Source organism: Capra hircus, chromosome 7 (genome assembly GCF_001704415.2).
Source record: "Capra hircus breed San Clemente chromosome 7, ASM170441v1, whole genome shotgun sequence".
Lineage (NCBI taxonomy): Eukaryota > Metazoa > Chordata > Mammalia > Artiodactyla > Bovidae > Capra > Capra hircus.
In genome coordinates, this window is record NC_030814.1 from 66,307,682 (window position 1) to 66,331,019 (window position 23,338).

General features: G+C 59.0%; 1 protein-coding gene across 1 annotated transcript; it reads left to right on the top strand.

Moving 5' to 3' along the window:
- On the top strand, positions 600-19,829 carry REXO1 (RNA exonuclease 1 homolog). Its single transcript, XM_018050410.1, has 16 exons — positions 600-868; positions 9,843-11,572; positions 12,333-12,437; positions 13,272-13,482; positions 15,141-15,304; positions 15,420-15,551; positions 15,629-15,752; positions 16,235-16,348; positions 16,458-16,595; positions 16,749-16,862; positions 17,427-17,500; positions 17,697-17,807; positions 18,217-18,332; positions 18,449-18,587; positions 18,730-18,850; positions 18,935-19,829. Exons 1-16 carry the CDS (start codon positions 712-714, stop codon positions 19,021-19,023), a joined length of 3,639 nt encoding a protein of 1,212 aa, XP_017905899.1. The 5' UTR covers positions 600-711; the 3' UTR covers positions 19,024-19,829.

Sequence of the window (23,338 nt, forward strand, 5' to 3'; positions counted from 1 at the left end):
GTGGGGGAAATGAAGCACTTACCGCAAGTCAACCCGGGCGGAGTTGAGTTTCACAGCCTGAACTGGGTAACTCAGGTGCCGTTGAGATGCATCTGCAGAACTCCAATAGACCACCAGAGGGCGCCTTAGGAAGACAAGCTAATAAAACACAAATTGAATGCAAATAAGCCGTAGCGGGGCTGCTGCTGCTAAGTCGCTTCAGTCGTGTCCGACTCTGTGCGACCCCATAGACGGCAGCCTACCAGGCTCCCCCGTCCCTGGGATTCTCCAGACAAGAACACTGGCAGTGAGGGGTTGTTTTTTTTTTTTTTTTGATCAGGCGCGCCTTGGACAGCCCTGGCGCCGCAGAGGCCTGGGGCTCAAGATGGCGCTGCTGCCGCTAGAGGACCCGGCGGAGACGCCGGCGAGGCACTCTGGGGCTTCACACAGGGCAGCCTATGTCCTCTATCCCTCCCTTGGGGGCCATGTGTCTTAGACCAGGGGCCTGCGATCCGTCTCGATCCCGCGGGAGCAGGCGTTTCTGATCAGGCGCACTTCGGGCAGCCGCTCCCGGGGTCCCTTGCGGCAGCATCCCGGGGGCCTCCAGGGACCTCGGAGCAAGATGGCGGCGGCGGCGGGGTCCGTGAGGCGCGGGCGGCGGCGACCGCGGCGTCAGTGAGGGGGCCCGGGGGCCCTGCGGCTCCGGGCCGGGGCGCCGCCGCGGGACGGACCATGCTACGCTCCACAGGCTTCTTCCGGGCCATCGACTGCCCCTATTGGGCTGGGGCGCCCGGGGGACCCTGCCGGCGGCCCTACTGCCACTTCCGGCACCGCGGGGCCCGGGGCCCGGGCGCGCCCGGCGAAGGTGGAGCGGTGTCCCCCGCAGCAGGTAATGTCTGCCTGCCCGCTCCGAGTTCGGTTCCCCATCGAGGGTTGGACCCCAGCACCCGGGCTTCCCCGGTTTCCCGTTCCCCGCTCAGCTGTCTCCCTGTATACTAGCGAGCGACGTTCCTCCAAGCCGGGGCCACCCACCCCAGAGCGCAGTGCCGGTCTCAGGTCCTCTGAGCCTGCGTTTTCGCAAGTGTAAAACCTAAACAGTGAGAGGACCTGTTTTCCTAGAGGTGTCGCGAGCGTGAAGCGCGTGGGGGTCGGGAAAAGAGCGCGGCCAGCACTGGTCGACAGGCTCGGGACTCCTGTCGGGGGAACCGTTCCCGCCCCCTACCCGGCCCGGGGTGTTGGTTGCAGCCGTTGTTTACTTCCGCGCTCGTTCCCCCGCCGCACCTCTGCTCGTGGCCGCCCCTGTTGACAACAGCGGAGTGGAGAGAGTCTTGTTTAGGAGCTCTCCGACTGGGTGTCGAGCCCTGTGTGTCATGCTAGGGTCAGGGAGGGAGTCAAACCTGATTGATTGCGTGTGTGTGTGTTGGGATGAGGGGCAGACTTCCGAGAGGACGTTCAGAGGCTGCGCGTCTCTCTATGTAGTGATTGTCAATGTCACAGAGTTCAGGTGAGAGCTGCCAGGAGGCACTGTTTCTCTTAGGAGGTGTGGGCCTTGAGTAGAGACATGAAGAACGGGGGCAAAAAGAGGGGCATCACAAGTAACGGTCTACGGGGAGGATATGTGTCGTTCCTTTCAGGGGGATTCAGGCTCCAGTTGTGGCCCCTGTTCTAGGGGATTGGTTCCCTCTGTCCATCGGACCCAGAATTCCTTGTTCAGTTTCCTCTCTCTTTCTGCTTAAGACACAGATCTCCATCTCAGAGGTTTTTGCTTGAGAAGCACTCTTGCTAGTATGAAGTCATAGGCCTGTTTCCCCCGCCCCCTGAAAGGGGAAAAAAAGGTAGAATTGTCTCAGATTTCCACCATAAATTTTGCTTGGCCCATTGGCCTTGCATCAACTGCCCAGATGCCATCATTCAAGGTCAGGCTGCACACCTGGGTGGGACACCGGTCTGGCTCTTGGGAACTTTCCCTCAAGGAAGGAAGATGGCTGTGCCCACAGGTGCCTGAGCTTCAGGCCTGAGTGGGACGCTCCTTGGGGGTCACCCTGCCCGGGTGCACTTTCTGACTCCATCTTTTGACATGCAGGTGCGGTCTGCATGGTGTTCTGTAAAGAGCCCCTGATGCCTAGGGGCAGGCCGGCTCCCTCAGACCCTGGGCAGCGACTCGTCTGCAGGCCCATAGGTTGACTTCCAGCCGTCCAAGAGCGCTGATTTCTCTCTCATGTGTTCTTCCAAGTTCATTGGTCTCTTGATGTCTTCCTGCGTCACAAATGGCCAGTTTCCCAAAGTGTCATTTTTTAGAACCCATTGGTGATGTGGTCCTGTCTGCTTCACTTTCCCACAGGAAAAAGTGCAGCTGCCTACCCCTGACCCCAGTGTGTCTGCATTTTCCTTTTGCAGGTGAGAACAAGCAGTCCTCCTCTCCTCTGGGGGTCGGGTGGGGCTCTTCCTGCGGCTCAGCCTCCGTCTTGCTGTGGGGCCTCTCTAATGCTGTTTCCTCCTCTTTGGCGGGCTCAGGTGTGCCTCCCCCTGCCCCTACACCTTTCAGCTCCCCCTTGCTCTGGATTTTGACAGGCACACTTCCTGTGGGGCTTGGAGAGGCTGCAGCCACAGGCCAGATTTTGTCTGGGTCCCCCTGTGAGCAGACTGACATGGCCCAAGAGCAGATGCTCGGCCAGGGTGGGCTGGGCAGGGATGCAGATGGTACTGACTGCCTGCAGCTGGGATGTAGGGTTTCCAGCACCTCCGGCCTTGGTCTGCCGGCCCCCTGAGGCCCATGTAGGGCCCATCCCATTCTTTCCGACCCTTAGATCCACCCTCCTGTGCTCCAGGGTCCTCACCCCCATGCGCCGTTGGGGTTGCCCAGTTACTGCCATGCACCCTCAGGCATACTCTATTCATGATTCTTAACTGGTGGGAGGGACAATTGTCCCGATTTTACAGACAAGGAGACGGGCCCAGAGAGGGGAAGCCACGCACCTGTGTACACATGGTCGGTAAGTGCGCCTCATGGGGTCGGATCAGGGCGGTCAGGCCCTTGCCCCCTCACTTCCTGCTGCCGGGCACCTGGGTGCCCGTCACGTGTGGGCTCAGTGCTGTGTCCCGAGCCTTAGAGGCAGCAGTGAGACCTGGGGAAGGGCCTCACCATGCTGCAGGGCCTGAGCACTGAAATATCCCAAAGACCGGCCGGAGGAAGCCCTGACTCGTGCTGGAAGGCAGGGTGGCCCCAGCTGGTGGTGGTGGTGGCAGCTCGCCTGGGTCTCACATTGGGCCCCTGGGGGACCCTTGTGGTCTGGTGTCCTGAGAGCAAGCCTTGCTTCTTAAGGGACGCTAAGGGCCAGGAGTCAGGTGGGAAGGAGGGGTGCAGCCAGAGAAGTGTGTGCTTCTGAAGGGGCAGTAGCCCTTCGCTGCCTTCCCCATGGGCTGGGGGCCAGCAGGATTCACGAGGGCATGACTCCCCACTGCCCTGATGGCCGTGCTCAGAGACAGAAGGGGAGTGTTTTTCTGTCTGGTGCTTTCTCTTCCTGAGTGAGCCATACATAACCCTTTCCTACCCCTCCTGGGAGGGAAAGCCCAGCAGAGAGCCGTGTCACCTGTGTATCTGAAGGTCTGGCCAGGTACTTGACTACCTCCAGGGCTTCCCTAGCTTGCCGCCAGGTGTGGTCTTGGGTCAGACCTGTCAAGGGCCTCTGACTTCGTTGGGAGAGGGTGGAGCCATGAATACCAGAAACTGGTGGGGGCCTATGGAGGGGATATCCTGCGCTCTGTGCAGGGTAGAGCAGCCTCCTTGGCCCCACCTCTTTGGTGCCAGGAGTCCCCCAATCTTAATAAGCACAAGTGTCCCCAGATTTCACCCAGTGTTCCCTGGGGGCAGGAGCACCCTGGAAAAGATCCGGGTCACCAGTCTCACCTCCCCACCTCTCCTGGGGAGCTGTGTGCACAGGTGCAGCTCAGCCAAGGGAGCTGGGCCATCAGGCGCAGGGGACCCAGGCTTGCCACTTCCCAGGGGAGGAGCCTGCACTGCCATCCGGTGGGTGGTTCCATTGTTCTTGACTTCCCTGTGAAGAGGGAGTGGAGGAGAGGTGCTGTGGGTTTTCAGAGCAGCACGAATCCCTTACGCCAGGGCGAGGGCAATCTAGGTTCAGTGGGTGGTGCAGCCCCTATCTTCAGAGGCAGTGTCCCATCCCAGCTAAGTCATCTCTGTTCAGAGTGCTTTTTTTTGAACTCAGAGTAATGTTCATTTTAAACACACAGGAAACCACTGGAAAGTCAAAGGAGACGTGTCTTGTATGTGGCGATGTCCCCACTCCCGCGTCAGCAGGCTTGCTGTGCCTCCTCCCAGCCTGGGACATGGTCTGTCCTTCCTGTACTTGCAACCCTGCCCTTCTTGGGAGCTGGGTCCTTTTGTTGAGGTTGCAGAAACCCCAGCGAGATGTGAGGCCTGCCCCGTGCCTCTGGTTCCCACACCTGGTGGCCCCTCTTGAAGCACTTGGGGAGCTTTCTAGACCAGCGTTCTTGCCCAGATCCAGGCTCGGGCCATTTGAATAAGGATACACCTGCCCCCAGAGCTGTTTTTTTTGGCATTTTTAGTGTTCTCTGCTTAGTGTCAGCAAAGCAGTGTCTCTCCTGGCGTTCATACTGACCTTCCCAGGGACACATCTGTGGTGGTCAGGAAGTAGGGGGCTCCTGGCACCGGGGGGGTAGGGGGAAGGGATGTCCAGGGATGCCGCTCAGCGCTTCACAGTGCCCGTGACAGTTCCCTTTCCCTGCATATGTGTGGTCTTGTCCAGCTCCAAGTGTCAGTGCTGCCAAACGAGATGGAGGAGCCTGAATAGTGTCCCAGCCCTGGCCTATTTCTGTATATGAGGATGGGCTGAGAGAGCACCACCCTGAGAATTGCCACACCAACCCCCCCGCCCCCGGTGCAGCTCCTCTGGGACCCAAGCGCCAGGGTTGGATCAGCGAGGACAGCACAGCAGCGTGGAGAGCTCAGGGGCTATGCAGGATGCTTGAGTGCACCCCATCCCCAGAGCATACAGCAGAGGGGAGGCACCAGCCCCACGGCAGGCTTGCAGCCCCACAGGTGGAGTAGAGCCTCAGGTGAAGGCGTTGGGGCAGCATCCTCCATGGTGTGAGGAGCCTAGCCTCCCACTGCTCAGCGTCACCACCTCGGCCTCGGCCACCGCTTCTGCAGGGTGGGGCCGTGAGGTAGGCCCCTCAACAAGCAGCACGCCTCTCCTGTCCCATCCAGCTGTCCTGCACAGTATCCTTGCCCTGCTGTCCTCCTCTGCCCCGGCTCCTCCCTCAGAATCCCCTTGACCAGAACATTGCACTTGAACAGTGGTTGTGCAGGAACTTGGTTTGTTGGTGTCGAAGCCATTACTGTGTGGAAGGTTGACTTCTGTCAGTGTGATCTAACTCACAACAAAAACTGTGCCAGTCATTTTAGGGTGATGGACCCATGGCTGAGGCTTTCTGTGAAGGCTGACCCCGCCCCAAGTGGTCTGCATAGGTGCCAGGCAGGGTTGGAAGCCCAGAAAAGTGTAGGGAGCAGGACAGGTGGCTGGCAGACCTGAGCGTTCATGGCGAGGGCAGAGGAGGGTGGGGCTTGGCCATCTTAGCTGTGAGCTCGGCACAGACACACAGGCATGGTCCACCCAGCCTCTGAGTCAGCTGTGAAATCCGGAGCTGGCTCTGGCACCCTCCAGGGCTCTTCGGGTCTGTCTGAATTCAGTACTCATCTGTAGATCACCTGGGGGCCTCTGGGAGGGAAGGAGTGTCCAGCAGCACATATCTGGGCCAGAATCTAGGAGAGCGAGCCATTGGTTGCAACAAGTCGGGCAAGTATTCCCAGGCAAGCAATTGCTGAGCTGGGTTTTGAGGGATGAATAGGAGTTTGCCTGGTGTCTGGAAGCTGATAGTCCTCCTTTCTCTGCCTTCGAGGCTTCTGCCACCTGGGCAGCTTCCTGCCGAAGGAGTGGACCTCATTGCTCTGCTTTGACTGGTTCTTTTCTCCTACTCATTTCTCATGTGACAGAGATGGTGCCTGTCTCTTCCTGGCCCCCTGGCCTGCCCCCTTGGGTTGTGACCATCACCTGGGGCAAAAGAGTCCCCACTGCTGTCTAACCAGGGCACAAAGTAGGGGCTGCACTGCCATGTGTATGTCGTCTGTTGATGGGGGCCAGAGGCGTAGGGGGAAGGTCGGGTGGTGGAGAGTCCTTCAGACCGTAGAGAATCAGGTGGTACTGGGTTTTCTGGTCTGGGGAGGGGAGCCAGGGTTTTGGGGTGTGGCACTGCCCCAGTCCCGGCCTCTTCTGTGAGGGGGACCAGAGCAGGCAGGATGGGTGTGAGGATTAAAGGGGAAGGCCTCAGAGTTAGAGTCGATTGCGTTGGAGCCCGTGCCTCCCAGTGGGACCTTCCTGCCCACTTGTCTGCTCATTAACTGCACTTGCAGCTGGAGCTTGCGGGCCAGGTGTCTGCAGAGTATTTCCTCAACTGAGGGTGCAAGGGGGAGCAGAGGACAGGGCTCAGAGGTATTCGGGCAGCTGCCACCCTACACTGTCTTTCCACCCAAAGTGGGCTCTCTGGGCGATCTGTTCCCTGAGCACCGTGGCCGTGAGTATCTGTTCCTGGCTGGAGGTGGGACAGCCGGCCTGGGCTTTGCCATGCTGGATGCCTGGCCATCTGGAGCTGGTGACCAGGGCGTGTTGGGACCAGGTCACGGGGAGAGCGGCCCCGGGTGCCAGAACCAGGAGGGGGCTGTCACACAAAGACCAGGCACGGAGACAGCCCAGGAGCTGCCAGGGGCCTCTCTAAGGTGTCTCTTCAGTGGTGGCCCCGCTTGGTAGCCCATTTCTTGCCCAGAGTCTGGGGCAGGAACTTCTGAGAGTGTAACCCCAGCAGCCAGGCCTTGCAGGAGCTTTCCCAGTCAGCTTGAGAGTTGATCTCTTGCTGAAAAACAGCCAATTAGTCTTGTTTACCAAAGGCATTTTTCCCTGGTACAAACCCCAAAGGAGCGCCCGTTGGCTTCCAGCCAGATTAACTCCCTGTTAACGGGAAGGTGCTTCTGCGGCGCCATGGCCCCTCTCCACCTCTTGAGGGTCACCTGTTGCTTGGCAAAGGTTTTCTCGAGAAGCTTCTCCAGTTCCTCCTGGTCCCCTGAGGGCTGGTCCCTTGAGGCAGGGTGGGGTGGGGGCTAGATAGCATCACAAATGCCTTCTCCATCTACCTGCCTCCCCCCAGAGGCCTCCAGAAGCTTCAGCAGGAGCATGGGGGTCAAACTCTGGTTCCCACACACTTCTGAGCCGCAGGGGCTGCGGCCAAGCCCCAGCAGCTGTGTGCTTGATGTGTCTAGACCTGCAGCCTGGTGTCACCTCAGGGACACTGAGGCTTAGAGGGGAGGGTCATGACCTAGATCCTCTGCCCTCTCCTTTTTTTTTTTTTCCATTTAGCCTGGTGGGGTGTGGAGAGGGAGCCTCCCTGGTACTGAAACATCCCACCTTGGCAGGGCTCTGGGATGCCCAGATCTCAGGGGCTGGGCCTGGCCAGGGGCTTACTCCCTTCAGAGTCTGAGTGTTGGGCCGTGGAAGCTGTAGGAAGTGGAGGGGGTACTGCCCTCAGGAAGCCCCCTGACGTTAATGCAGGCCCTCATCAGAGAGCAGGAGCTCCTCTCCCCTTCAGGGTGCCCAGCGGGGCCCCCCTGGGGCCTTAGCAGCCTGCCGCCTTCTTCCTTACTTGCGGCCTGGTCCTTTGGGCACCTCCTTCCTCTCCTTGCTTCCCAAGTGCGGGCTTGTGATGGGATTCCTGTCACACCATGAAGTGCAGAGGTCTGAACTCTGGCATGAGAAGGCCATGAGGCACTCCGGGGGGTTTCTGTGTTGCTGGGGCACCTTGCCGCCTGTTCCAGAGCAGGTCAGAGTGGGGAGGACCTCCATCCATTAGAACCCCACTCCCTCCTGGGCGAGGGGCATTTCCCCCAGATGAGCCCTGCTACTGGGAGCCATCTCAGCCTCAGGAGGAGGGAGGTCAGGGAGTGAGGGGGGTTGGGGCTGGAGTTCCCTCAAGACTTGCAGGACCCAGCCCACCCCTTGCTGGCATGCCCCGTCAGTGCCCCTCAGCTTGTGTTTTAGGTGCTCCACTCTGCTGGGCATCCAAGACTTCGAGGGGAGGAGAGAGCACTGGCTTTTCTGTTCACATGGGCTGCAAGTGGCTGTGGGCCCGCTGTGGGTTAGGGTCGGCTGTGGGGAGGGCCCTGGATCCTGCCCTTGGGGGTTTCTGGACCTCTGGATGGTCGCTTCATCCTGAACCTCTTCTGGGGCAGAGGGCAAGTGGCTCTGTGTTCTGACCAGTCACCAGCACCCAGTCCCGCTGTGGCCTGTGCGACTCGGTTTTGCCACCCTGTCTATAACCTGCAGGCTGGGTGTGTTTGGGGTGGTCTGAAGCACAGACACACATGTCCTCTCAACTGTCACTTGAGAAATAGGTTCCAGGGTAAAAGCCGAACAGTAGGTCTGTGATGGAACCTGCACCCCTGGCCCCCGGGTCCTCCAGCAGCCCAGCTACCCACCCTGTCCTACAGCAGCGCCAGTTCTCCTGTGCGTCCCCTCTCAGGGGTGTTTGTGTTTCCTGGGGCTTCTGCAGTAAGAGCCCTCCTCACCAGGTACCTTAGAAGAGCACAGGGTTTCCTCTGGCGGTTCAGGAGGTCAGAGGCCCAGAGTGGAGCCACAGCTGGTTCCATCCTGAGGCTCCTGGAGCATGGCCAAGCACAGGGCATCAGAACAAGTCACTTTTTCTTCAGAGTTTCACAGACTCGTGTCTGGGAGATGCTCTAACTAGGAACCATTTAAAATTCTGAAACAATTGAATCTAGTTGAATGCTTACTTCTGGGGGCATTGGGCTTTACCTGCTCACATCTTAACAGAGAAGCTTTGCACCTTTATCCATAAGGGAGTCTCCTATGAGGTCCCTGCCAGCTTGGGTGGTGCTGGGCTGCTCCTGTGTAATGTACCCTGAAGACGGGTCAGTAACAGCAGCCGCCTGCCCACCAGCTGCCCCACCACCCCTGTTCTGATGCAGACATGAGTGTTCCATGCCTGCCCTGCTGTCCACCCCACTGTGCTTCCCCAATGTCATGTGTTGTCTGAACATCTTACACTTTGGCATCGTTCTGGGGACAGCATGCCTTGCTTCCCCTGTGAACTTTGCCGTGTTGTCCTGCGTACACCCCAGCTGCCACCTCACGGTCGACCCTTAAGGACTTTCCACGTCCTCACTGGTATATGCGCCACCAGTGGACTTTTCTGTGGGCGAGAAGGCTTGTGGGAGGACAGAGCCTTAAAGGCACAGGCGCCAGGCAGGGCTGTGCATGGCTGCCTGCTGCTCTGGGTGGGCTGTGTCGGGCCTACCTTCTGCTCCCTGCCCCCAAGTCAGATGGCTCTGTGCCCTGTGCTTTTGGCCGTGGCTGGCTGGCTGGCTGGCCTTCTGCCAGCGTTCTGCCTCCCTGGCTTCAGGGAGCTACGTGGTATGGCTTAAGCGTGGGCTGAGCCATGTGGGAAGCCCACCCTTATCCAGCTCCCCAGACCTCACCATCCACGTTCCAGGTCAGGAAGATCCCAGGCTCTGCACCCCACACCCCAGTTGGTGGCAGGACCTGCACGGAGGGACCCTCCAGGATCCTTGATTTGCTGCCAGAGCTTCTGTGCGGTCAGCCATAGACCTGGCCCTGGCAGGTTGTGGAAGGCTGGTTCTCTGCTCTTCCCTGCTGGCCCCAAGGGTCAAGGCCTGGGGTTAGGCAGTGGCCAGTCACCAGCTCAGGTGGCCGCTGCCGCACCAGCCTTCTCATGGCTGTTTCTCCTCTCCATTTCAGGGCTCGGTTATGACCCCTACAACCCTGAGCTGCCCAAGCCCCCCGCACAGAGGGAGAATGGCGTCCTGGGCAGAGGCATTGATTCCCACTCAGACATCCTGGAGCTGGAGTTGGTCAACCAGGCCATCGAGGCCGTGCGCTCTGAGGTGGAGCTGGAGCAGAGGCGCTACCAGGAGCTCCTGGAGACGGCCCGGGAGTGTGGTTCGGCTGAGGCCCCCGTCCTGGCACCTCATGGCCCTGCTGCCTGCCCCGCCACCAACCTGGACGGGGATGCCTTCCCACTGTCCTTCGATTACAACCCCAGCGGCCATGGCCTTTTGAGCCCCGATGCCAGCTATCAGCCCACCCCACTGGCTGCCACTGCTGAGCCTGGCTGCAAGTACTCACTGGCCTCGCCAGACCGGGCTCAGGGCCATGGTGGAGGGGGTGGCGGTGCCCTGGAGTATGTCCCCAAGGCCGTGGGCCAGCCCCGGCGGTACGGCCGCCCTGTCTCCAGCAGTAAGTACGTGGTGGACAACTCAAAGCCGTCTACAGACCTGGAGTATGACCCCCTGTCCAACTTCTCTGCCCGCCTGCTTAGCAGGGCCAGCACCAAGGACGAAAGGGCCCCCAAGCGGCCCCGGAGCTCCCGTGGCAGCGAGCCCTACACACCTGCACCCAAGAAGCCCTGTGACCCCTTTGGCAGCTGTGATGCCAGGTTCTCGGACTCGGATGATGATGCTGTTGTCGCTCCGGGTGACAAACCCGTCACCACCAGCCCCCCAAGAGCTCAAGGGGGCGCTGAGAGCAAGGCCCCGGGGAAGCCGGGCTCCAGGGAGGGCCCTGAACTGGAGGAGGGCAGCCTTCGGGAGACCAAGGAGATGGCGGTGCAGTGTGACGTGGAGGATCTCGGGCCACCTCCTCGGAGCCCAGGCAGGCCACCCCTGGCTAAGCCCAGCTCACCAGCCAGGGCTGCACCAGAGCGCAGCAGCCCCAAGGAGGGGAGGCCTAAGAAGAAAAGTGGGGTGCCACCCACCGCCAGCCACAAGGACAGTGTCCGGAAGACAGATAAGGGCAAGGATGGTGCACGAGGGAGGCCTGCTGAGAAGCCCGCTGCAGACAGGAGGGGCCCGCAGGCCGGCAGCCCCTGGCACAAGGCAGAGCGGCCCCAAGGGACCAAGAAAAAGCCATCTTCAGCCACTCTAGTGGCCAGCTCAGGGAAAGGCCAACCTGAACGGCCAGGACCGCTGCCGAGCCCCACACAGGGGGCAGCCCGCCAACTGTCAGATAGGATAGCTGGGAAGACCCTGTCAGGGAAGCTGGCAGAGAGGAAGGCCCGCTCGCTGGACGAGGGTGCCCCCCGGGACGCCCCCAAGCTGCCCAGGCGGACCCTGAGCCACGCCGAGCTCTTCGGGGATGAGAGTGAGGACGAGGACCCGCGGCCCCAGGCGCCGGCCACCCGGCCTCCCGCTCCCCCCAGCCTCAGCTCTAGCTCAGACTCGGACTCAGACTCGGACTCCAGCCTGGGTCTGTCCGCTGCGCGGGGGCCGCCCAAGCGCCTCAAGGCCTCCCCGCCCCCCCCCTCCTCCTCCTCCTCCTCCTCCTCCTCCTCGGGGGCGGGCTCTGACGTGGACTACTCGGCCCTGGAGAAGGAAGTTGACTTTGACTCCGACCCCATGGAAGAGTGCCTGCGCATCTTCAACGAGTCAACGGCCGTCAAGACTGAGGACAAGGGCCGCCTGGCCCGGCAGGTGAGGGCAGGCAAGCCAGGCACCTCCCTGACTCCTGTGACCAGAGTCCCGGCACCCAATGGAGACGGCTTTCTCAGCGTCAGCCTCTCAACTTATTCATAATTCAGACCCCTGGATGGCTAACACTTGCCCGCTCCTGATCCTGCTTCTCCCCTGCCTCTCTCACCTTTTCCATATTCCTTGCAGTCCCCCTTCCCCTCCTTTCCCCTCTCCTTCTCAAACCCCCAAACTCAGCCAGCCTCCACCTTTTTGGTTTCCTGCTGCAGTGTCCCCACCTCACCACCAGAGGGAGCTTTGCTCTGAACGAAGCTGGCACAGCCAGTCCCACAGGCAACCTGCAGCTGCGGGGGGATCCCTAGTGGGACCCTTGCCCCACCCCCTGCTCCCCCCTCCTTAGTGCCCTTCCCTGTTCCTGGCCCTGTGCCTTTCTCATTTCTTCCTTCATTCCCACAATTGTGAACCTGCACCGGTCCCTGTGGTGGGTGGGTGGAAGTATGGGCTGGGTGGTCTGCAGAACTCACCCTCTGGGGGCCTTGAGAGATGGGCCCAGGTGCCAAGTCTATGTCCTCACCTGGAGGCAGGGCCTGTGCACATTCTAGGGGGAGGTGAGAACCCTGAAACCCCTTCTCCAGCTAGGCAGCCAGTTAGTGTCTTCTCACCTGCTCCTGTCTCAGGCCTGGGTTTACCCCAGGCCAGGACGAGTGAGAGGAGCTGTGGCTGGTGTGGGGGGTGCTCACTGAGGGACAGATCTGTGTCTCAGCCCCCCAAGGAGGAGAAGACTGAGGACAAGGGGCATTCAGGCCTGACCACGCTGTTTCCCGGGCAGAAGAGGAGGATTTCTCACCTCTCCAAGCAAGGCAAGGAGGTAAGTGTCTGCCTCTGGGTCTTGAGGGAATGGGCACCCATCTACAGAGGTAGGGCCTCCTCACGCTCCCTTGCTGCTGGGGGCCTCTGGCTCTGCTCGTGCCCTGCAGAGAAGTTCTTGGGACCCACATCCGGTCATCAAGGTGTGCTTAGTGCTAGGGGGCAGAGCACGGAGCGTGGTAAGCCAGGTGAGGGCAGCCCTCCAGCAGGGTCACACTGCCCAGCCCCAGTTTGGAGGTGGTCTGTTTTCCTGGGCAAGTGCTGCCACATCTCTGAGCCTAGGGTTCTTCCCTTGTCGTGTACAGACAGGATCAGTTGTCAGTCACCGTGGGGCTGGTCAGTGAGCTAGCACTTGGAAGACTGGGGCAGAAGAGAGAAATGGAGGTGATCCACTCACCAGTCCCTCTGCACCCCGCTGGGCATTCTGAAAATACCGTTCAGAGAAGATTGGATCGAGTAGTATATACTCTAACGGGTGGGTGGGAACACACAGCCTGTGTCTACAGAAGGGCTGAGGGGACTGGGCACGCAGAAGCCAGCAGGGCAGGGCTGGGTGGGGCCGGGGAGAGTGGAGCATCATGGTGAATTTGAGTGCTGAAGTGCCAAGGTGGTTCCTGCCTGGGTATGAGCACACTTGGGAGGAAACCTAGCTGGTTCTCTCCACGTGGTCAGCAGACTCAGATGAAGGCCAGCTGCTTCTCTCCAGGGCACCTGCCCGCCCTGGAGAAGGTCCCTGGGCTGGCCTGCCCCATCCTGCAGTGCTGCCTCTGATGCCCTGGAAGGCCTGCTCTGGCCTCTGACCCAGAGCGTCTTGGGCTTGAAATTCTTCACCCAGGCGGAGCCCATGAGGAGAGGCCCTGCGCCCCCTGCCCGGCCCCCGACCGCCCAGGAGGTGTGCTACCGACGGGCCCAGCAGGCGCAGAGGGAGTCAGCTGGCTGGCTCCAGGCCGCCCAGCAGCTGGGTGAGAAGCCCAGCTCTGTCCACATCTCGGCCCCAGGAGAGAAGCGGAGGATTGCCCATGTCCCCAACCCCCTCCTGGCTGCAGGTGGGTCCCAGAGGCTGGGGAATGCTGCCACCAGCAGGGAGAGCCCCGGCCTGGCTCCTGCTCTGCCGGGGCGGGGGGTGGGGTGGGGGTTGGGGGCGGTTGTGGCCTTGAGCGGTGCTGGCTGGATGTCTATGCTTATCTGTGAAGGAGCCCTGTTGCTAGTGGGAGGTGCCTGGCAGGGCTACCCTGGGGAGTCCGAGGGTGGCTTCCTCCCTTCACTGTCTATCCTCAGACTGAGAGTGACTCTTCACGCCTTGCCTGCTGGCCTGGTCTAGGAGGCTCCCACCCAGGTGTGGCACCTCACAAGGTGTTAATGAGGGAGTGGCTCTGGAGGCCCTCAACCCTCCAGTCAAACCAGTGGATGGGGGGGCGGGGTTGGGGCTGGGTTTCCTCCTCTCCCACCCTGAGGCTACTGTCCTCTGACTTGGGCTCGTCTTAAAGCTGTTACACCCCAGTGGTCTGATAAGCATGGGGCTTAGGCATGCAGAAAGAGCAGGGCTGTGCAGCCTCTGAAGGCTCATCCAGATGCAGAGAGTTCGGCTTCCCTGGGTGGGAGACCCTGCTGTCTGACCAACTCCCTGGGTGTCCTTGCTGCTGCTTCCAAACCCCTCCAAGAGCCAGCCCTGAGGAGACAGCTCCAAGTGTCTGAAGGCTCCTTAGGTTTCCTGGTGCTAGAGCCTCCCATAGGAAAAGCCCTCGGTGTTCCTGGCCCTCCCCACAGGGTGCCTGAGGTGGAGCTCCCAGCAGTCATGTAGTCCATCTCCAGCAGGGCACGAGGGGGCCGGAAGGGAGAGAGCACTGAACCGTGGCCCTGAGGGGCACATTCAGAAGCCTAACCTTGCTCTCGGCTGTCTGGTCATCTCCGATGACTTAGTACAGTTCTGTGGCGGCGTCACCGCCTGCACTCTGGTGGCAGGGCGGTTCCCCCAAGCCTCAGGGGGACTCACCTGCCGATGCCTCCTACTCTACATGACCCTGAAAGCGCTCCTGTCACTGAGAAGTGTGCATCCTTAGAGACGCGGCTGGTGGGGAGCTCCCCTCCCTCATGGCTGAGCCTGGTGTGGGCAGGCTTGGGTCACTGCTCTGTCGGCGCCTTGGTGGTCTCACTCTGTCCCGATGCCCCTTCCCCAGCCTCACTGCCAGCTGCTGCTCCGCCTGGGGCCCTTGGAGACAGCCCTGCTGGCGGCCCCCTCCTCTGTCTGGTTTGTGACCTCATCAAAGGGAGCGGCAGAACACTGGGGCAGCTGCAGGCAGCCGGCTGGTCACAATGAGCGGGCTGGGGGCGACCCGCATGCTCTGGTGCTCAGCCCGGGAGCCAGGGCCTTTTGTCCCTCACACTTCCATGCCTTGGAGTCGGGGGCCGGAACATGTGGCAGAGGCTCCCTGCACCCCCCACCACTCGCCGCACCACCCTGGCGGTGACCTTGCCTGAGCCGGCCTCTGAAGCCCCATTTTCGCCCCCGCCCCCTCGATGGACTTACCTGAAAGCCGATAGAGCCTGATGTCATTTCACAGCCCTCGGGCCCGACCCCGGCCCCTTCCTCTGTGCTCCCAGATGCATGTCCTGCTGGCGCTCCACGGCCGCGGCCGCCTGGTGCTTTGCAGCTCGGTGATGGGCGTGCTGTCCTCCTGCTCTCACGGCCCCTGTCCCCCCACAGCCCCCACAGGCGCCAAGAGGACCCTCTCGGCCAGCAGCAGCCAGCACCCCAACGGCCCCGAGCCAGGCAGCCAGCCCCTGAAGACACGCACATTGTCGGGCATGGCATCCAAAACCACCACCACCGTGGCCCCCAAGCGTGTGGCGCACAGCCCGTCCTTACAGGTGAGCCCTCTGTACTGCCTGCTGGCTCCCTTTAACTGAGTCGACCCTGAGCTGGGTCAGGCCAGGGTCAGGTGGGAACAAGCATGCCACCCTCTGCTGATCTCTGTTTCTCTAGAGTTTAAAGAAGCCCATTATCCCAAAAGAGTTTGGGGGCAAAGTCCCCACTGTCATCCGCCAGCGGTATCTCAACCTGTTTATTGAAGAGTGCCTCAAATTTTGCTCTTCTAACCAGGAAGCCATAGAGAAGGTGCGTGGTGAGGGTGGGAGAGTGGGGGCATGTTGGGAGGCGGGGCCGGGTGGGGCTGAGTCCATGTTCTCCCACAGGCGCTCAACGAGGAGAAGGTAGCCTACGACCGCAGCCCCAGCAAGAACATCTACCTGAACGTGGCTGTGAACACCCTCAAGAAGCTGCGCGGCCTGGGCCCGGGTGCTGGAGCTGGTCTCAACAGTAAGTCGTGTCCGGAAGACCCAGGCCTCGGCCTTCAGCAGCCCCCCTCCCGTCAGGAGGCTGTCAGACAGAGGCTCTGCTGTCCCTGGTTGTCTGGCTCCTGGGGAGGGTGATGTTGGCCCTGCGCCCTCAAAAGAGCCTCTTCTCACTGTTAACCGTCCCCCTCAGTGAGCTGTGGGGCCGCTGCTAATGGGGGGGCCTCTTCAAAAGCTTGAGGCAGGAGAATGCTTCCTAAGCTTCTTAAAGGATGCATTAGCGCCTTCTGCACTTCCGTCTGCCGCAGGCCAGCCCCCTCCTCTTCCCATATGGAGGTCTTGCCCTTCCCTTCTGAGCAGCGAAGACCCCAGGGAGGGGGAGGGGCTTCCAGGCAGCCTACTGGTCCCCAAAAAGTTAGGGTCACAGGAGGTCAAGCTGTTCCCTTCTTTGGGGAGCGGGGCACTTGGAAGGACTCATGCTGAACTGTGTTCACTACCCTCTTCCAGAAACCAGCGGCCGGAGGGTGGTGTCCCATGAAGTGGTGCTGGGGGGCAAGTTGGCTGCCAGGACCAGCTTTTCACTCAGCCGCCCTAGCAGCCCCCGTGTGGAGGATCTGAAAGGTGAGGCTGGCTCCTGCAGGGCTGCCCCGGCAGCTCTCAGCCCCCTTTCCCAGGGCCCTGGTGTGGCCCCAGTGTGGCCACGGGCTGACCGCCTCTCCCATGTCCCCAGGGGCCGCCCTGTACAGCCGCCTCAAGGAGTACCTGCTCACGGAGGGCCAGCTCAAGGAGAATGGCTACCCTTTCCCGCACCCCGAGAAGCCTGGTGGCGCCGTCATCTTCACAGCTGAGGAGAAGAAACCCAAGGACTGTGAGTACCTCCTGCACCACCGCCCTGGGGTTGGGGTGCTGGGGAGGGGGCCGTCTGTGGACAGGGAGTGTTATAGCCAACGGGTATGGACACAGAGTTCAGGGCCAGGCAGGCTGGCCTGATGCACCTCCCCCCCACCCCCCCACCCGGTAGCCTCCTGCAGGATCTGCTGCCGCTGCGGCGCCGAGTACCTCGTGTCTTCCTCTGGCCGCTGTGTGCGAGAGGAGGAGTGTTACTACCACTGGGGGCGGCTCCGCCGGAACCGAGGTGAGACCCCTGCCGGCCTGGGCTGGGCTGGTCACCTGCTCTGATTGTTTGTAACTTGTTTTCCACTGTGGTTTTTATGGAAAAAATAATACAAAGGCCTTTCTGTGACAGCATTCATAAAAGGAAGGTCTCCAGCCCCACCCACCGGGTACCCTTTCCACCCCTGTTGCCTTTGAAGAACAGGGGCAGTTTGGCCCAAGGGAACCAAGGCTTCATCCTGTCTTGTGGCTGCTTGCTTCCTTTTGTCGCCAGTGTGGCCATTTCCCACTCACGGGCACATACAGGGCTCCTTAAGTTCTGCCTGCTGACTGCCCTAGACCCTCTCTGGGTGAGCAAGCCTCCCTGGGGCTACACCAAGCTCGTCGTCACTGCCTAGTGAGGAGAACTGGTGCTGGGTGAGGTGGGATTATGGGGTCCGCCAGGTGTCTCAGCCCCTCACGCCCTGCTTGGGCCTGGTGCCCCTCTAGGGAAGAGGCTTGGGAAGCCCCTGCCCACCAGGCAGACTGGGTGTGGTGGACTGGGCCGGGGTGTTGGCTGGACCTGCTTGACTGCATCTGTTTGTAGTGGCCGGTGGCTGGGAGACTCAGTACACGTGCTGCTCAGCTGCCATAGGCTCTACCGGCTGTCAGGTCGCCAAGGTAAGTGTCCTGGGTCATTCCTTGTCCTGGGGAGCACTGGCCCTAAGCCTCTGTTTTCCCATCCTTGATTTTCCCGCCTGATGTGGAGACCATGGGTAAAGGACAGTCCGTGACTGCTGCCAGCACAGCCCAGCCCCTGAGCCCAGCCTTGCCCTTCCGAGCCTACCGCCTGATCTTCCCTTCCTCCCACCCCAAGCAACATGTGCAGGATGGCCGGAAGGAAAACTTGGAAGGGTTCGTGAAGACTTTTGAGAAAGAGCTTTCAGGAGATGCGCATCCAGGAGTCTACGCCCTCGACTGTGAGATGGTGAGTGAGCCTGGCTACCCTGGACTTCCTCAGCCCTCGGGGGGCTTGCTGCCCGGGAGGGGCTTCCCAGTCCCTCTTGCAGAACCTTGGGCCTGTGCTGGCGTCAGAAGAAGAGGGTGTCTGGCAGTGAGTCCATCTCCCTGCCGAGCTCATATCACAGCCTGGCCAGCACCTGAGCCTGAGGGCCTGGTGCACAACACAGCCCCTGGCTCAGCTTTGGCGCGGGGAGGGGACCCATGTTCTTATCTCCCTCTGACCCCCCAGAGAAGCCCCTGGAAGGCCTCTGGCATGGGTTCCGTATCTAAAAGTGGGGCCTGAGTTGCCGCCTATGGGGCTCAGGGACCCTGGGCTGTGGAGCGGGAAGTGCTGTCAGGATCCTCCGTCTGAGGCATGTCCCCTGGCCCCGCAGTCCTATACCACGTACGGCCTGGAGCTGACGCGCGTCACAGTGGTGGACACGGATCTCCAGGTTGTGTACGACACCTTTGTCAGGCCAGACAACGAGATTGTCGACTATAACACTAGGTGCGTGCTCTCTGCCCATTCCCCACCACGGCCCAACCCTCTGCCTGCAGCCCAGTCCCTGTCTGGCCCCAGGTTGGGGCCTCCCAGCTCCATAACGCCTCCTTCCTCCCGCCCAGGTTTTCAGGAGTGACCGAGGCTGACCTTGCAGACACGAGCATCTCACTCCGGGATGTCCAGGCTGTGTTGCTTAGCATGTTCAGCTCAGACACCGTCCTCATCGGTCACAGTCTGGAGAGTGACCTGCTGGCCTTGAAGGTACCCTGTCCCCTCCGTCCTGGTTCCCAGAAGGCGGCTGGGGCCCATTGTTCTCAATCCAGGAAGGGAGCTGTGGAATCTGAGGCCAGGCCCCGGCGTGCCCTCTGGGACCCTCTCTGACCGTCTGTCCACCCACCTGCAGGTCATCCACAGCACCGTGGTGGACACGTCTGTGTTATTCCCGCATCGCCTGGGCCTCCCCTACAAGCGCTCCCTGCGGAATCTCATGGCCGACTACCTCAGACAGATCATCCAGGACAATGGTGAGTGCTGGGGCGCGGGCACATGGGGGCCCTGGGGCTAGGGGGCTGCGGGCTCCCGGCCCTGACACCTGCATTTGCCTGCAGTGGACGGGCACAGCTCCAGCGAGGATGCCAGTGCCTGCATGCACCTGGTGATCTGGAAGATCCGAGAAGACGCCAAGACCAAGCGGTGACCGCCGCCTGCCCGCCCACTCGCCTCTCCCACAGCCCCGGCCCGTCCTCTACCCCAGGCCTCTTCCAAAACAGTGCAATAAATCTCGAGAGCTAACCCTGTCCACGTCGCCGAGACACAGAAAACCAAGAGAACCAGACGAGCTGGCGGCAGAGAGCCCAGCGCCGAGACCGACCCTGGAGCCCTGAGCCCCTCCGCCCCTGCCCATCCCCACCTCTGCCCCTGACCTCTGTCCTCTGAGACTGCTGCTGACTCCACGGGCGGGGCTGGCCTGCCACTCCCACAGGCCCTGCTGGTGCCCCTTCTTGTGGGTGGAGGGTGCGGGGGTGGCAGGCTTGTCAAGGGTTTGTTTGTGACAGGGGTTTGTCTTTTTATTTTGTATTGTTATTTTTATTATTTTGAATTTAAACCTGATGACTTGACAGTTGTCTTCCCACCCGGAGGAGAAAGACCCCGGTGCTGCCTTCCCTCCTGGGGGGTGGGGGTGGAGCTGGGAGTGCAGCCGGCGCCCCAAAGGCCACCAGGACCTAGGAGTTCCACCTAGCCTGGGCCTGGACAGTGGGATCTGGCCTCCTCAGCCTACCTGGACCCTGGGGCTTCTGGGAACCAATCCAGCCCCTCCATCAGCCCCCCCAGGCCTCACCTTCTGGAAACCCTAGGGCCTACTGGCCTCTGGACACTGTCTTCCCGCCAGAGCCCCGCCCTCCCCTGGGGGCTCTCTGTAAAGCCCCACAGCCCCACCTTCCAAGACCCCGTCCCCAACCCCCAGGCAGGGGCAGAATAAATGTTTGTATGGATTTTAGTGCTTGTGACATTTGGTGGTGGTCTTGGTGCCAGGTGTGGCTCTCCATGCACAGTGGAGGTCACTGTCACCCCTAGTCGGGGGCAGGTGTCAGGACCTTGCTCTCCCTCGTGGACCCAGGGCCCCATGCTTCCAGACCCTTCCCAGTGCTGGTGATTACAGCCAGCAGCCAAGAGTCAGGCCCCTGCCACCAGCCACTGACCATCCTGACCCTCTGGGACCCATTATGACCCATGTTCTAGTGACCTATTGACTTTCCCCCCCTTTTTTTGAACAAGGAGTGGTTTTCTAAATACAGGATGCAAGCATGTCTCCAAAGGACATTGCTGTGTGGGTTCCATCCCTCTGCCCGCCCCCCACCCCACCCCAGAGCATGAGTACCCCAGGGAAGCCTTGGGCTTTCGGATGCAGGGGAGGGGGTCAGGTTGGGAGTGGGACAAAAGCTTTCAGCTTGCCAAAACTGCTGGTTCACAGAGGCTGAAGAGCCTTTGCAAACCAGATTCTGCCTGCTTGGGAAACTGCTTTCCCTTTTGTCACTATGTGGGGAGGGGGAGTGCTGAATATCAAATGCCCTCTGCATAGGCCCACGCCTGGTGGTGGTGTCTCCTGGAGGCTGTTGGAGCAATTTGTCCAAGCCCCTCCCCAGGGTGTTTCTCAGTAAGCTCTGGATAGAGCTGGAAGAGCTGGACTCTGCTCAATGTGCAGGGCTCCCCAAGAAATGGTGGAGGCTGCTGCTCTGATGGGGCGGTCAGCTTCTGTGTGCTGTCTCCACTCCATCATTCACTCACCCAACATCAGTTTAGAAGGCAAGACAGGCAGGTACATTTGGCCTGTTCGGTCACAGCTGGCCAGAGGGAGCGACTGACTCCAAAGCTGGGAAGTACCTTCCTAATTTCTGTTCTTCAGAAGGTTCTTTAAAAGAATATGAAAAACAGCTTAATCACCTCCCCTGAACCCTCAAACTTGCCCCTCTTAAGAGGACCCTACCTTTAGTAGTGCCCCACACACACTGTCGCACCCTGGTCCAAGTACCCCACCTCTGGCCTGAATGCTGCCCAAGCCTCATTGCTGTCTCCTACCCCTGCCCCCTCCAGGAAGGCCCCTGGAGCCCTACCTGAGTGCTGAGTAGGCAAACTCCAGGCTGCAACCCTCTGTGCTGCTTCCTGGTAGGATGGTTTCAGTGGTTCTAACAGCCTTCCCCAGCCAGACGTCCAACACTCTACCTGTGCATAGGAGATGCTCACTGAATTGAAATCGGATGAATGAAAGAGCTCAACATTCAGAAAACAAAGATCATGGCATGTGGTCCCACCACTTCATGGGAAATAGATTGGGGAAACAGTGGAAACAGTGTCAGACTATTTTTTTGGGCTCCAAAATCACTGCAGATGGTGACCAGCCATGAAATTAAAAGATGCTTACTCCTTGGAAGAAAAGTTATGAAAAACCTAGATAATATATTCAAAAGCAGACATTACTTTGCCGACTAAGGTCCGTCTAGTCAAGGCTATGGTTTTTCCTGTGGTCATGTATGGATGTGAGAGTTGGACTGTAAAGAAGGCTGAGCGCTGAAGAATTGATGCTTTTGAAGTGTGGTGTTGGAGAAGACTTGAGAATCCCTTGGACTGCAAGGAGATCAACCCTGGGATTTCTTTGGATGGAATGATGCTAAAGCTGAAGCTCCAGTACTTTGGCCACCTCATGCAAAGGGTTGATTCATTGGAAAAGACCCTGATGCTGGGAGGGATTGGGGGCAGGAGAAGAAGGGGATGACAGAGGATAAGATGGCTGGATGGCATCACGGACTCGATGGATGTGAGTCTGAGTGAACTCCAGGAGATGGTGATGGACAGGGAGGCCTGGCATGCTGTGATTCATGGAGTCGCAAAGAGTAGGACACAACTGAGCGACTGAACTGAACTGAATGAAAGAGAACCCAGGCCCATGGCTCAGACTTAATTCCCGATTATCTAACACCCCAGCATCCTTCCTCTGCCTCTAGCCTCTCCCCAACCCTGTGGCCCCACCCAGCTTCAACCAGGTCCAACCCACCTCACCGAGTGCAATATTCCACCACTAAAGGACATACCCCCGTGTCCTTTGAGACCACAGTTTGTTGTGAATGACAAACCTAGACAGAATATAAAACAGAAACATCACTTTGCTGACAGATGTCCATATAGTCAAAGCCATGGTTTTTCCAGTAGTCATGTATGGATATGAGAGTTGAACCATAAAGGCTAAGCCCTGATGCATATGAAAAGTGACACTGGAGAAGACTTTGACTTCTAACCCCTCTGACTCTTTGTGACCACATGGACTGCAGCATGCCAGGCTTCACCATCTTCTGGAGCTTGCTCAAACTCATATCCCTTAAGTCAGTGGTGCCATCCAACCATCTCATCCTCTATCATCCCCTTCTCCTCCTGCCTCCAATATTTCCTAGCATCAGGGTCTTTTCCAATGAGTCAGTTTTTCACATCAAGTGGCCAAAGTATTGGAGCTTCAGCATAAGTCCTTCCAATGAATATTCAGGGTTAATTTCCTTTAGGATTGACTGGTTTGATTTCCTTGCAGTCCAAAGGATTCTTAAAAGTCTTCTCCATCACCACTTTTCAAATTCATCAATTCTTCAGGGCTTAGCCTTTATGGTTCAGCTCTCACATCCATACATGATTACTGGAAAAAACCATAGCTTTGACTATATGGACCTCTGTAGGCAAAGTGATGTTTCTGGTTGTTTTTTTTTTTTTTTCTACATTCTATCTAGGTTTGTCATTCACAACAAACTGGAAAATTCTTAAAGAGATGGGAATACCAGACCACCTGACCTGCCTCTTGAGAAACCTGTATGCAGGTCAGGAAGCAACAGTGAGAATTGGACTTAGAACAACTGACTTGTTCCAAATTGGGAAAGGAGTACCTCAAGGCTGCATATTGTCATCCTGCTTATTTAACTTATATGCAGAGTACATCATGAGAAGTGCTGGACTGGATGAAGCACAAGCTGGAATCAAGATAGCCAGGAGAAATATCAATAACCTCAGATATGCAGATGACACCACTCTTATGGCAGAAAGTGAAGAAAAACTAAAGAGCCTCTTGATGAAAGTGAAAGAGGAGAGTGAAAAAGTTGGCTTAAAACTCAACATCAGAAAACGAAGATCATGGCATCTGGTTCCACCACTTCATGGCAAATAGATGGGGAACAATGGAAACAGTGACAGACTTTATTTTTTTGGGCTCCAAAATCACTGCAGATGGTGAGTACAGCCATGAAATTAAAAGATGCTTACTCCTTGAAAGAAAAGTTAATGACCAACCTAGACAGCATATTAAAAAGCAGAGACATTACTTTGCCAACAAAGGTCCACCTAGTCAAAGCTTTGGTTTTTCCAGTAATCATGTATGGATGTGAGAGTTGGACTATAAAGAAGGCTGAGCACCAAGTAATTGATGCTTTTGAAGTGTGGTGTTGGAGAAGACTGTTGAGAGTCCCTTGGACTGCAAGGAG

What these genes read in the sequence shown, in the direction of transcription:
- REXO1 (XM_018050410.1), top strand. Translation starts at nt 712, where the DNA reads ATGCTACGCTCCACAGGCTTCTTCCGGGCCATCGACTGCCCCTATTGG. An exon ending in AGGGCCGCCTGGCCCGGCAG is followed by an intron (nt 11,573 to 12,332) that starts GTGAGGGCAGGC and finishes TCTGTGTCTCAG; the next exon opens with CCCCCCAAGGAGGAGAAGAC. An exon ending in ACAGATCATCCAGGACAATG is followed by an intron (nt 18,851 to 18,934) that starts GTGAGTGCTGGG and finishes ATTTGCCTGCAG; the next exon opens with TGGACGGGCACAGCTCCAGC.